This window comes from Dromaius novaehollandiae, chromosome 9, assembly GCF_036370855.1.
Source record: "Dromaius novaehollandiae isolate bDroNov1 chromosome 9, bDroNov1.hap1, whole genome shotgun sequence".
Lineage (NCBI taxonomy): Eukaryota > Metazoa > Chordata > Aves > Casuariiformes > Dromaiidae > Dromaius > Dromaius novaehollandiae.
The window spans coordinates 32,383,991-32,399,088 of record NC_088106.1 but is presented as its reverse complement, the minus strand read 5'-3'; the positions used below and the strand labels follow the sequence as shown (position 1 = coordinate 32,399,088).

Here is a 15,098-nt window from a genome sequence, read left to right as displayed (position 1 = left end):
TTTTGCAGGGTAGAGAGAATACTTTCCCAGTCCAAATTTTCCTAATTTGAATGTATTTAATTAGTTCAGTTCAACCATAAGGTTGCACAAGGCTGAAAACACAGCTGGGAGTTAAACAAAACAAGGAAATCAAACATACACTGCACATGAACCAATCTCATTTAGCAAACAGTAAGCAACACTATTAGGAATGTAATATTAAGCATCCGAAAAAATATATGAGATTCTTGCATGTTATTTGTAGTTATCAATATACCAAACAATGAAAGCAAGCTTTTGTTTAATAAAAGAGGTAACAGATTATAAACCTTCTATCGCACTTTTGCTCAAGTTTTCCATAACAGTATGAGCTGCCAGTTACAGCTGTCAGTCAGGAATTAGGGCTGAAACACTTGCTTTTACCAGCTAACAAACCGGGACTCTCTGGAAAAGCTGAACAAGGAAAAATATCAAAGAAAAATACCATCACATTTTTAAGTAACACGGAGAAGGTGAAGAAACAGCTTTTCACCATCATGGCACAAGTGCTCGAGAACCTCAAGGGAAATTGTTCGGTGACAAGCTTGAACGACAGACAGGCTCAGTAAGTGAATGAACTGTGAAACTTATTGCCACAGAACATGACAACACTCAAGTTCCAACAGAAGTTAGAAAAAAAAAATCCATACATCAATAGTCATTAACACACTTTCCACCTTTTGCTTAGAAAAGGAAAGTTTCCTTCCCTGAATATTCAACTAGCCTTTTGCTAATCTGACACCTAAGAGAAAAAACAAACAAAACAAAACCCACCATTTTCCAAGCAATTCCCTACCTCTGCTTGAAGTTCTTTATTGCCTTGTGTGTGTCTCACCCAAGAGCTCTTCAATGCGTTCACTCTACATTTTGCTAGAAAGCAGCATTTTGTAATCCAGTACCATAGACAGATTTTTAACTTGGGGGAAAAAAAAAAACAAAAAAACCCACCACCATCAGGTGCATGGAAAACAGACTAGAAATAAAAATCACTGACTGCTTGACCCATCAGAAAGACCTACTGAAACATGTAAACTTTTGGTGGAATTGGTCTAAAACTAGACTGCTAATGTAATATACAGTGATTTGGTGAGGCTCCAAAGTTAGATACACTCTCATCTACACAGAAAACCTCTCCCAACAGAGGCTGATGCTTCATTTTGAATAGCTTAGGTACTTTGTAAACTCACCTAGCTCCATCCAAGTAGTCACTGAGAGCATATAGACTGTTTCTAATTATTAATTAATAAAATTAGAAAATTATAAATGGACTTTGCTACATATATATATATAGGAGATAATTCTTCCATGAGCTGAATATGGAATAAGATATGCAAGGCGCTCAATTTAAGGAAATACTCAACATAACTTCAAGACAATGACTGCATCCTTGAAAGTCAACTAATACTCCCCAGCAGGGAATCCAACTTCCTAGCACCTAGCAAACAGGAGAACAACTCATAGTTAGGAGTTCTCACTAAATTCTCGTGAATCTTCACTGAAAGACCGCCACAAAGCACCTTGTTGATACCGTTTAATAGAAAGCTTAACACAACTAGCAGACAGGGTTTCTCTCACTGAAAGGCATTTGTGAAAGTCACGGAGCAGACCTCTTCCCTTCTGCCGAAAGCTTCCCCAAAGAGGAATGCACATAGCACTCATTAAAGTGCAAGCATATTAAGCTTGACAGTATTTATCTAAATTCGTACAAGAAAAAAAAAAAGACCGTAGTTGTCCCTAGGTCCTAACTGCTTACTGTTTTAGTTGTCTCTGAACAGCAACAATTCCATTTCAACAGCCTACCTTCCTATTCTTCCTTCTTGTACTTACAGGGAAAAAAAAAAAAGATTTTTCTCATAAATAGACTATAAAAACAGCTGAGGAAATCCTTAGAAGAAAATACTCTGCTAAGGGGGGGGGAAGAAAAAAAATCCATCTCTTGCCTTAGAGTAGAAACAAGAAAATTCAGCTCCTGAGAACACCTCCTAAGGGAAGTTTGCCAGTCTGAATGTCCTTCTCTCCCCCCATATCTATATAGATATAAAAAACATCATGTAACTCCCGACAAAATCAGCAGTCACTTTACTATTAATAGTCAGAACAGTATATGCAGGCTACCTGAATGGCTGACTCCAAAGGAAAGATATTAAGGACATACAAAGTACTGAGATATTTGAAGGTAGGGGAAAAACAGGACGATGGCACGGACACGTGGCCAGGGGCAACAGAAAGGAAACGAGGGAAGCCACCACTACCAAGCCACTATCACCAGACCTTCCTCAGAAGCTTCCATACAAAAAGTGACTGCAAATACTGTCATCAGCTGGCAGAAAAGAACTGCTCCCTACTTTTCTGCCTCTAGATTACAACACCAATTAAGCCTCCAATTTCTTGTTGCCCTATGTATCAGAGAAGAGTGACAGGGAAGACATAAGCTAAGAAGCTCTTCTCAAGAAAAAGTCTGCCTTCAAAGCACTATGCTGGGCAACAACTACTTTCTAGCTTGAGCTGTCTAACTCTGACAACCTTATGCCCTCAGGACAGCCCTGAAGTCAATCTTCCAGAAACTGTTAATGAAAAACAGTACAGATATTCCTGTTTGATTTGCTCATTTAAGGCCACTTCACATATTTAAATTACACACAACCTTGTTCTTAGCATACAAGGCACAGTTAGGTATATTTATGAAATAAAAAAACTTCTCAGTAACAGCAAATGTCTCCAAGATAAAAATATTGTAGCATAAATGAAGTTCTGTGTATCTAAATCACTCCTTTTCAATTGAAATAAAAGTAAACATTGAGAAGAGAAAAGAAGAAGAAAGGTTCTATCCACAGAAACTGCAACTATCCAGTAGTATTTTCAAATAAAATAACTTCACATGAAAGGCTAACTACTAAAACAAAGCTTTTGAACTGAACTGCAGTAATCTTTCCAACAACAACAACAAGAAAGCCTAAGCAAGATGTGTCAGAAGTTGGACTCATGAATAGTGTGTATTTGCAATGTTTTGGTGCCACCTACTCATACAAGTTGTACCACTTCAGTTTTCCGCAGTCATCTCAGTAAGAAAGACAATAAGGTACAACAGCATAAGGCACCTCCAGAATAGTAACCCTGTCAGTGGTCACAAGGATAGCTAGTTCAGTAATAAATAACAAGTAAAAAACCCAAAACAAAACACCCTCAATGCATCAGACCTCTTCCTCAGCCTCAAAATTCAAACTTCTAACTGTGACCCACAGGGCTGCTAACATGATAACGCATTCACGTATGTTAAGACCCTTCAGAAGACTTGCAATCACAATGACGTGAATTGTTTGCAACAATACTAAGCTCCACACAAATTATTACAGGTCTACTTGTCGCGTCTATGGCAAACTCTTTACTTACAAAGAAAAATTAGCTCCATGGCAAGGCCATAAACTAACTTCTTATAGGCCACAATAGTTTTCAGAGTGTAACAGTTTTCAGCTTATCAACCTGCTCAACTTCACACTTCGTGCTTCTGCCATTATGCATTCCGAGCAGCTGCATCTTTTCAAGCCTGCTAACAGCAATTCCAGTGCTTACGTTATTGCTCTTATCTTTTCCAAGCAGCACAGTGAAATCAATATACTGTTTAATTTAATTATGGCTATTCAATACCCAGTAACTGGCAGACAACTTCTAAAGCATCACATTAGTTTCATGCTGTTGCTTCTGCTCACAGATTTCCAAAGCAGTAAGCGCAAATGTGCGAGTTATCCGCATGAAAGAAGGACAAAAGCAGAGATGGGAGAGAAATAATGCTTCTGAAGTCTCTACCATCTCACCCTTTGTGCTGCCCACAAGGAATTTTCAGAGAGTGTTAGCATTCATTCTTACATGGGATCTGCTGGTGCTGTTACCATTCAGGGAGGGGGGAGGAAATCAATTCATCAAGCACAACTGATTAAATGCACTTCATCTTTCATTCACTCCCTACTTTCCCAATTGAGCTCTGAAGTACAATTTTAATACTATATATACACACTAAGTTACAAACAAAAGGCCCTTCCACTGCAAGAAGATAAGCAACTCAGTGTACTTCAGTCTGGATAGTTTCAGTTATGAATTAGTTGTCAAGCAATCCTGTTTCACTACAGCTTAGAATAACTATGAACCGAGATGCATGTGGAATGTCTCATTAATTCAGCTTTTCCAGAATCAAAACATAATTCTGATCAGTAGAAGAAAAGAAGGGAAGAAAAGGGGAAAAAAACCCACACAAGACTTCCTAAAAAACAAAAAAACAAAAAAACCCCCAAAAAACTAACCCAAAAAACACACACACACACCCCACACTTGATCTTGTAAAGCACCCACATATCAGCGAGTGCAGTATAGCTGTCTCCACAGTTCCCACTCTCAGGAAAATGCCACCCAGGGATTTTTTCACTGCTATAAACAAAGTTCTTGCCTCTTGTATTTCCCACTACCTAGCTGTTGTCTAGAAGTGGTTTTGGGTCACAGTATAGTGAGACATTCTTGCTGGCTGCTACTGCAAGTAAAGAGGAGGCTTTTCTCATGTATGCAGGGAGTTCTTTGCCTCCATTTCCTCCCTCCTGTTCCCATTCTGCCCATGAAGCAGCAGGAGAAAGTGAGCATGTGTCCTAAGAAGATCAACAACTAAGGATAATAAAGAAGATCTTGCCAAACAGAACACAGGTGTAAAATTACAACTATAAGGAACATTGCTTTGGGAACTAAGCAGCAAGGGATTCTTTTTTTTTTTTTCCTCATCAGACTAGGCTTCAGTCTCAGCAGCCAGGTTTTTTCCAAGTCCCTGACACATCAATGTTACAAGAGCCACAAACATTTATCACTAGACAGACCTTGGCCTCTAAAGAACAGATGACTTTTTCCTCCCAGGGCAGAGTTCAGACAAGAAAACGCATGAGGAAGCTAAGCCTTTTGGTGCCCATGCAGTCATTCCTAAACGATCAACAAGCAAAACCAAATTACTTTTACTAGGAAAGACTCAGACTGAACTTCTAGCATTTTTAAATTCCAACACACAAGCTGGTGTCATAAACTAGGCCTCAGAAATCAACTATCCATTTCAGTAATATTGAGTAGGTCAGTACTCGTAAGAACTTAAGTATTTCTTATGCTTCCCTCGTCTCATCAGCCCTCCTGATAGAAGTCACACAGCATAGTTATTTCAAAGGAATCTGAACTCAAGTTAAGAGTTGCCTCCACTGGCAACAGTCCCGATGTTGCTCCACAGACTATTCCAAACTTTTAAAAGCATATTCTTCTGTCAGTTTGTAAACATTACAAGCATGGCAGTGAGTTTATATGACTATACACATCTCTGAAGAAACATCTATCCACATGCTATTTGAACTTTGTAAATCAAGAGTGAGGCGATAGAATGGAAAAAGACAGACGAACTCCAAATCCAGCTTGTTCTCATAAACCTCAAAACAATATTAACATTAACTGTGGTACGTGGTAAATCGGACAGACAAGCATCCAAGCTCTCTGAAAGGTTCCTAAGTGAAAACAGATTGCTCAACTCTATGATGCAAGTAACTTGTCACAACCTGCTGCAGCTTGTAAGATACCAGATGTTACAGCATGCATCTTTTAAAAGCCCTTTTCTTTTTTAAAAGCAGACTTAAGTGTGAAATTCTCCCAGAACACTAAAAGAAAAAAAAAATCTGTCTAATAAGCAGCAAACATTTGTTATCATTACACTAACGGACTTTCCTGGGAGATGTAATAAAATAATTATCCTAAAAATAGTGTATCCAACTAAGTGGACTATATCATACTGTTTTTAGGCCATCACTGACAACTCAGTTTTGTTACGGTACATGACACCTGTCAAGATTAAGAGGTTTAGAAGCTTGCTTTCCCTCTCGCAGTGTGTACCTATGGTGATTTTTAAGTTCCTTTTGAATTATAAATTGGAGCATCAGCATGCGACATCTTGCGCTTCTGCAAAAGTAAGTGCATGGACCAAAACAATACAATATTTGGGGTTTTGGTTGTGTTTTTTTTGTTTGTTTGTTTGTTTTGGCATGTAATGTACAAGAAAACTACTGTTATTCAGACAAGCACTTAAAAACTAGGAAATAAAGACCGAAGAACATCTATGCATCAGAATTCGATCCTGAACTAGAGGTCATGGCTCACACAGGCCCTTGCTGCTTTGAGACCTTAGGGTACTTAAACACCCTCTGCTTCAGCAGACACCTCTTTCACAGACCAGCAACAAGACCACCTCTTTGGTGTATATCCTATACAGTTATCTTGTACAAGCAGAGTAATTTGGTGATCTCACGTGGAAATTTCCTCTTAGATGCTACTAACAAAACTCATTTACAAGCACAGTACCAGCCAGCCAGCGGCACTCTAGCTTCTGATGCTGTGAAAAATGTGTAATTAGGCTTTTAACAAGGCTCTGAAGTGCTCCAAAAATGACAAGAAACAGATACTTTCGGCTTTCGGTAATTTGATCATCTAGCACACCACAGCACACTGATTGTCAGGGCTCTTTTGCAAAAGTGACAACTAGCAAGACATTAGGCAAAGGATATGGAGAATTTTCAGTCACTATAAAAGGAGTGCAAGCACCATAAAACATTTACTACATGAATTCCTGCTGCTAACTTCCCAAAATAGCAACGTTATAAAATTAAGATGTTACTCAATCACTGTTGTAATAACTAGTAAATGCTGAGCCTCGGTTCAAAATTCAAACTTACATTTGGCCTACAATTTCTCATTGTACTGTGCTCTCACAGACCATGCCTCATGCTGAAGTGTTCCTGATTCAAAAAAAAAAAAAAACAAGAAAAGAAAAGCAATATGCAGCTTGACAGTAAATTTCAGTATGCATCAGCTATAAATTCCAGTTTCTACTGCTTACAGTCAACTCCAGGTATGGCATTAATACTAATGCTTCATAAAACTAATATAGAATCAATATTTCTGTCTGAAAATACTCTAAGAATGAAACAGCCATGCTAGATCACACCATCCCCTATCTTCAACAGTGGTCACATAATATGCTATTTGCAAAAGTCTGCCAAAAAACACAGCTAGCTAGAAGGAACAACAGTGGTATGATAAAAAAAATCACTATGGCAACAGACTTTACATTAGTTTCGTAAACTAATGCAAACTGAAGTCTCATTTTTATAAGCTGCATGCTGGTTTCAAATGAAATTCTAAAACATGTAAAAAAGTCACAGAAGTTCTAATTAATTTAACTCTGTAATTAAGCAAGAGCAAATATAAAATCAACAGAAGACTGCATTCAAAATAGTTACTCAGAAGAAACCAGGCCAAAAAACACTAAGATGGCAGACTCGATGCAAACACTGTATGAGCTTGACTGTTCAGGATTGCTCTTGCAGTCTTAATTCAGCCCCGCCGTGTGTGTGTGCATTATGATAGTCTTTAATTACACGATCACACAGTATTTTTTCCCCACCGGACTTAAGTCTTATTCAGCACTCTGGCTAGACCTGTCTCTAACAAGGATCAGAGCTGTGTAATGAAGAGGACTATCCAAAAGACCAATTTCACAGCTGAAAGGTACGTGGCCTACAAAAATAAAAGACTATCGGCACAAAAAGAATATCCTCACAGTTTAAGTACCTTGCTGCTGCTGCCATGAAGAACTGGACGCTATCTCATGAGTGCTGTGAAAGAACTACTTGCAACACTAGGCAAAAGGTTTAAGCCAAATTTTTACAGACTGCTATTAATACTATGTTCCTCATATTCTGACTCGACAACTTGAGGTCTTCTGGATGTCTGATTTGCAGAATTGTCAGGAATTCACAGCTGAAACTAAAGTCTAGGAGAGATTTACCTTGACCACATTAAGTGCTAAATAATGCTATGTGCTTTAAAAGGATCAGATCAGATCCTCCACAGTTCAAACCAGACACCTAATATTAGAGAATAAGGTCAGAAATATCCACTAAATCTTAACTCATTACCTGAAAAACAGGGATACACGTGCCTTTATCTCATAGAATACTGTGAAAAGCAGACTGACAAAGCATTCCAGCATTACACAAACACTATGTTCCGATTTCAAATCAAAGTTTGAATAAAAGTCACCAAATAAAGTACAGTCAGCCTCTCTATTGAGTAAATCCTCACTAATTTAACACCATAGTATGATCACATGGTGTTATCATGCATATACATAGTTGGCCACTTTGTAAGGATAATGATACTTCCTACTTTGAATGCTCCACTTTGTAAACTTACTAATACTTTAACCTCATGTATGTGCGTGCATAGGTTAATTTCCTATATTTTTAGGAGTAAACTGATAAAACATAAAACCCATCCTAAGCCACTTATATCCACATATGTCAACAGCAACTTTTTTGGATTTTATGCAAGGCCCATACTGCTGACAAATGGATGACTGTCCTTGTCCATACGAACTGACTTTAAGAGGCTACGGACCATAGTGCTGAGAGAATTCATGGATATTCCTCCAAAGGTGCCCTGGGCATCCTTCTCCAGTGAAAAACGCTTCTCCTCCTCCTCCCCCACTCCACATCTCTCCTGTCCCTATTTTCTCCGAAACACGTCTGGCTCCTGTTCCCATTTCCGAAGTTTTCTCAACCAAGCCCCCTTGACAAACTTAATCTCTCCTTCTACCTTTATCCCATTTAATTCTGAATTTTGCCTGGTGGGAATGGAATTTGACATATCCAACTATGTGAAAAACCACAATTTTTTCCAAAGACTTATAGTTTGGATAACTGCAAACATTTTCCATGGGAACAAGAAGAGATATCTGTGACATAAAGACCATCTGTCTGCCATATATTGTCCTTCTTTGAGATCATGAGAATGCTACAGCCTTTCAAAATAAAATCAATCTCACACAGCAGGGCAAGCCAATTTTTTCTAGTCTTCTTTTCAGTAAAGCTTTGGAGATTTCAAAACAATTCATTCTAAGACAGACACATGGTTAGAATCAAGTAGCCTAATGGTGGAAATCTGGCAAGCGTGTAAGCATACAGGAAAGTAACAGGCAGTTTTCACTATAAGTCATACTATCAGTCCTGCTTCTATTCCACAGAAAGAACTGCCACAAATAATCTTAGGCAAGACACTATTTCTTTACCTTCCATTTACGACAGCCATGATCTAAAAATAAAACATGTGTCATGGTTCCATAAGACATTAAATTCTATTTTTGAGCAGATCAGAAGCATTGCGATGGAAATCACCAAACCGGTGAAAACATCATGAATGGGTATGTCCCACCAGCCCTTAAACCAGATTACATGGTTGCTCTAGCTTTGCACGGAAGCCGGTAACATGCACCATATCATGTTCTATGTTCAACAGACATGGGATCATGTACTTATATTTGTCCCATATTAAATTTGCAGTCCAAAGCTGAATAGGGGTAATATTAAAGAACATGAAGCCACACAAAAGGCTACAGCAATTCCACGTAATATTTGGGTTTATTAACACTTCAGAAAAGCTTAAAGTTCTGTTCATCCACAGCAAGACAGTAGCAGAGGCAGATTTTGTTTAGAAACAAGAAGTAAAACAAACTAGCTTTCATGTTTATATTGGCAGTATCATTGAACCTAACAGTTCGCTTACACTAGCGATGTCATTTTCCTATCTAATGTGAATGGCTATTCTAGCATCCACTAAAACACTGTTTTCCTCAAAAAAGTTACAGAAAATGAAGAAAACTGTGGAAGTTCATGCAAGCTGATGTAAACTCTTAAACTATAATTTTGTGTAAATGCAGTTCATATATGACAAAACTGAACACTTTAAAACAGTGGTTTGTTTTGTTTTCACAAGTGTGAAGAGCTGCAACAAACGTATCCGGCCCTTCTGACTTTCTTCTGCAAAAGGAATACATCCAGGTATCCTGGATTTGATTTGTCTATGTCTATATATGCCTCATAAGACTATATATGCCTCATTAGACTATATATTACGTGCAACAGCTAGTATGTGTAAAGGAGTATTCCCAAAATGAAAGTCTGCTTGCATCAACAACATACAGTAAACTAAATTTTCAGGTCCTATAACAGATTTCTGGTGAACTGAATACCACTAACAGAAAAGAAAGTGTCTATTTACCTTCAGATTAGACTCTAATTTATCCAAGCATTTGAGGACACAGAAGTGGAACAGATCATTAAGAGTCATATACTTAATGTGAAATAAGACAGCTATGGACATCTCGTGTAGTAAATGATTTTAGCCACATTAGCAATACCACCATTAAGGGAGATTATGAAATGCAGTTTAACTTAAAAACAAAAATGGCAACAGAGCAAAAGAGCTCGTCTTCCTCCGATTCTATTGAATGATTACTAATTATGCTAGTGAACCATGAAAGCCTGAGCAAGTTCAACTCATACTCATTTTCAGGCACCAGACTCAGGAGAGCTCAAGCCTTACTATTCAGTATTTCCAAGATTAATTACTTGTTTAGAAACCCAGCTAAGCAGCAAGACTTTTTTTTTTTTTTTTTTTTTTTTTTAAATCCTGTATCTGTAACACAGCATCTGGCAGTAAGTACACAACGTAAAAATGATGACAACAGAATGCTGATCGCCAGCGCAAGCCATAAGGGAGAAAACGTTTACAGCGTTATTCACGCTCAGTCGGCTATGCGCTTACAGAGTTCAAATTAACTGGAGGCATTTTTATTTTGTCCATTTGATGCAAATAAAGTCTTGCGCTGTTAGAAGATTTCATTTTCAGCTTACACAGATGTAGGAGGACACTTACCAGAAGCCAAATCACTGGGGATACCGACGTATTTGTTTTGAGACTCTAGCAATCAACTCTAAACAAGATTCTAAGCAAGCCAAAGTTTAGAGAAAACAAATCTTTGTTTAAACCAGCAACTCTCCAAGAGCAAAAAGACTATTGAGAATTTTCCATGCTGGGCCAGGCGGCGGACTGCACAGAACTGTCGCCCAGTACTTGCACAGTAATTATCAGCCTGCCTGGAAATTAAGATTCCTTTCACACGCACTCCCAATTATTGCCAGGTCTCCTCTCTGCCCTCTGAATGTCACTTCCCTCGCTAATTAAATCACGGGCCTGAACTCATCTCTTCTGGGGCTTGCGCTGCTGGAGCGGGGTAACATTCCCACTCACTTGAACCTAGGGAACTACTCACCATTAGGGCAAAAAAAAAGGGGGAGAGAAAAAAAAAAAAAGACGCTTTTCTTCCCCTAAAACCCCATGCACATATCCATGGCCTAGCAAAGACCTGCTGGGCCTTCAGACTCCTCCATTCCCCCCACACACACCCCCCAAGACCCCCGGCCCCCCACCCCGGCCCGACACAACAACCCACGTTCCCTCCCAGCCCCACCGACGCCCCATTCTCTGCGGCGCCCCCAGACCCGCCATCCCTGCCCCGGTCCCCGAGACCTCCCACGCCAGTCCCACCGAACACCCCCCGCCCTCCCAGGCCCGCGGACCCCTACGGCCCCCCCAGCCGCACACACCCTCCGCCGACCGCCTCGGCCGCCCGGCCCCTCTCGCCCCCGGCGCCTGGCCACGCTCACGGGCACCGGCCCCTCCCGGGCCGCCGCCCCGCAGACGCCGCGGCGCTGGGACCGCTCCTGCGCCGGGCCCCCGGCGCAGCGACCCCCGCCCGCTGCCCGCGGCCCTCCGCCGCGCCGGCCCGCACTCACCGATCAGCCGGCGCACCTCCTCCTCGCTCAGGTAGAGACTGAGGCTGGGCCCGGGCCCGGCGGGCGGCCAGTGCGGGGGGCCCACGGCGTGCGGGCCGGAGCTGGGGCCGGCCTGGCCCGCGGCGCCGGCGGGCAGCAGCAGCAGCAGCAGCAGCAGCGGCAGGAGCCGGAGGAGATGGCGCGGCGGGCCCCGCACCCGGCGCGGCGGCCTCCGCCGCCCCGCGCCCGCCTCCGGTGAAGGGGGCCGGCCCCGCCGCCCCCCCCCGCCAGGCTCGCGGCCCCCGCCCCGGCTCTCCGCCACCATCGCTCCGCGGGGAGGGGGCCCCCGCCCCGCCGACCCCTCACGCGCCGCGGCCCCCCGTCCCCGCCCCGCCGCTCATGACCCCGCGCTCGCGCCGCTTCCTCCGCGGCAGGACCCGCCCCCCGCGGCCCGCAGGCGGCGGCGGCGGCGGCGGCGGCGGCGGCGGCGGCGGCGGCGGCGCCCGCCCCTCCCCCACGCGGCGCTCGACCGACGGCGGCGCGCAGGCGCAGAGCCCGCCCGCGCGCCTCCCCGCGCGCCCCGCCCCCCGCCCCACCCCCCGGCGGCGGGCGGCTGCGCTCGTGGCGGCCGTTAACGCCCGCTTCGGAGCCGGGAGGACCTCCGCCCGCCGGCAGGGGAGCTGCGGCCCGAGGCAGCAGCCTGCCCTCGCTGCGGTGGCTGCCGGCAGCAGCCCGCCTCGGGGGCGTTACTGGGCCGAGGGGCCCTGCGGCCTGTGCGTTGTGCACGACCTTCTCAGCTGGCCCCCCAACTGCTGTGCGGTCCAGGAGCCCCGAGCGGGTGCGAGATGCTTCTGGATGCTCCTGTGCCCGCTTCCGTGGTCATCGTTGATAAATTAGGATGTTCTGGTGTCTGCTTTTGGATGATTTCTCAGGCCTTTCTGAGGGGGTTCTCGTTCAATGCTTTCCGGGTGGTTCTTGTTGTATCCAGGCTGCTTTAATTTTTGGAAGCGCCTCTGCTTGCTTTGTGCTTCATCAGCAATACCAGTCCTCAGCTTCTCTCCAGCATCACCTGATGGCTGCCTTGCGCATACCTGACAGACCTCTACATTTACCCTAGTGCTAACAGAGACATTCAAGCATCAGGTTACATCACCCCCGTATATAGGGATGAAATCATGGAGAGATACCTGGGTGGGAAGGGGGTAAATACCACACACACCCAAGGCAGCCTCACAAGCTCCTAAGGCAGCCTGCCGGATTGCACCACACTCGCCTTTAGCCCCATACTCCTGCACAGCCCTATTGTCCTTCTCTGTTGTCTTCTCTTCCGTATCTTTTCAACCGCGCGTCCTGTCTACCATCTTTCCAGGCAAACAGGGAGCCCAGCAGATTCACAGGCTGCCGCTGATGCTCACTGCTCAGTGTAATCAGTTGAACTGCACTCCATTCATATGGTATACTAGACTAGGCCAAAATATTTTGCCAAAGCAACCATTCCCAGAGAAAGAGATTTTGAAAAGGCTAACATTGATCAGAAAACAATCAATGCCCACAAAGTTATCCTAGGTTATACACAAAGCTTTTTCTGGGTGCCTCTCTGAAGTACCTGTACACCAATGCACAGCAGCATGGGGAATAAATGTGAGGAATTAGAGATCTATGTGCAGTTGCAGGGATCACATTGGGATCTCACTGGGATCACAGAGATGTGGTGGGATAGCTCACCTCCTGGAATGCTGCAATGGATGGAGACAGGCTCTCTAGGAAGGACAGGCCAGAAAGGAGAGCAGGGGGAGTCACTCTTTATGTGAGGGAGCAGCAGGAATGTATGGAGCTCTGCCTAGGGGTGGGCGATGGGCTGACTGAGAGCTTAGGGGTAAGGATGATGGGGCTGACCAATACGGGTGACACTGTTGTGGGTGTTTGCTACAGGCCACCTGATCAGGAAGAAGAAGGAGATGAGGCCTTCTAAAGACAGCTGGAAGTAGCCTCACATCTGCAGGCCCTGGTCCTCATGGGGAACTTTCAGCACCCCGATATCTGCTGGAGCGACAACACAGCAGGGCACAAGCAATCCAGGAGGTTCCTGAAGGACATCAGTGACAACATCCTGGCAGAGGAGCCAACAAGGAGAGGTGCTCTGCTGTACGTCATACTTCTGAACAAGGAAGGGCTGGCTGGGGATGTGAGGGCTGCCTTGACAGCAGTGACCAGGAGATGGTGGAGTTGAGGATCTTGAGAGGCAGGAGCAGGGCTAAAAGCAGGATCGTGACCCTGGACTTCAGGGGAGCAGGCTTTGGCCTCTTCAGGGACCTGCTTGGAAGAATCCCATGGGAGAGGGCCCTAGAGGGAAGAAGAGTCCGAGAAATCTGTTTGATATCCAAGGATCACCTCCTCCAAACTCAAGAACTGGAGCAGGAAGTGAAGCAAAGGAGGCAGGAGGGCTGTATGCATGAACAAGGAGCTCCTGGCAAAACTCAGACAGAAGAAGGACGTCTGCAGAAGGTGGAAGCTGGAATAGATAAGCTGGGAGGAATACATGGACATTGTCCAAGCATGCAGGGACAGGGCTAGGAAGGCCAGAGTCCATCTGGAGTTGAATCTGTTGAGGGATGTCAAGGACAACAAGAAGGGCTTCTTTCAATACATCAGCAGCAAAAGGAAGACTAGGGGAAATGTGGGCCTGCTGCTGAATGAGGCAGAGGCCCCGGTGGCAAAGGACACAGACAAGGCTGAGGTACTGAATGCCGCCTTTGTCTCAGTCTTCACGGGTAAGACAGACCCTCAGCAATCCCAGGCCCTGGAGACCAGGGAGAAAGTCTGGAGAAAGGAAGACTTGCTCTTGGTGGAGGAGGATCGGGTTAGGGATCACTTAAGCAAACTGGACATACACAAATTCATGGTCCCTGATGGGATGCACCCATGGGTGCTAGGGAGCAGGAGGATGCCACTGTAAGGCCACTCTCAATCATCACTGAAAGGCCATGGAGATGAGGAGAGGTGGCTGAGTACTGGAAGAAAGCAAATGTTACTGCAGTCTTCAGAAAGGGCAGGGAGGAGAACCCAGGTCAGCCTCCCCTCGAAAGGTCATGAGTTAATCCTTGAAACCGCTTCCAAGCACATACAGGACAAGAAGGGGATGAGAAGGGGATTCACCAAGGGGAAATCAAGCTTAACCAAACTGATAGCTCCCAGGACAAGGGACACATGGTCAAACAGGAGCGAGTCCAGCCAAGGGCCACACAGCTGATGAAGGGCCTGGAGCCTCAGTCACCCGACGAGAGGCTGAGGGAGCTGGGAGAGTATACACTGCAGAAGAGGAGGCTAAGGGGGATCTTCTCCAGGTGCAGAAATCCCTGCTGGGGGCTGGGGGGTTAGGAAGACGGGGCCGGTGTCTTCCCAGCG

General features: G+C 44.4%; 1 protein-coding gene across 2 annotated transcripts in view; it reads right to left on the bottom strand.

Annotated features, from left to right (window-relative positions):
• RYK (receptor like tyrosine kinase) overlaps positions 1-12,236 on the bottom strand; it is a 62,276-nt gene extending 50,040 nt beyond the window's left edge. Inside the window, exon 1 of one of the 2 annotated variants that reach the window (XM_064517151.1) lies at positions 11,715-12,236. In XM_064517151.1, coding sequence (XP_064373221.1) covers positions 11,715-12,018 — 304 coding nt within the window. In that variant the 5' untranslated portion in view covers positions 12,019-12,236. The remainder of the gene's footprint in view (positions 1-11,714) is intronic. The other variant, XM_064517152.1, reaches the window with a different exon arrangement.
• Between the last annotated feature and the right edge of the window lie 2,862 nt (positions 12,237-15,098).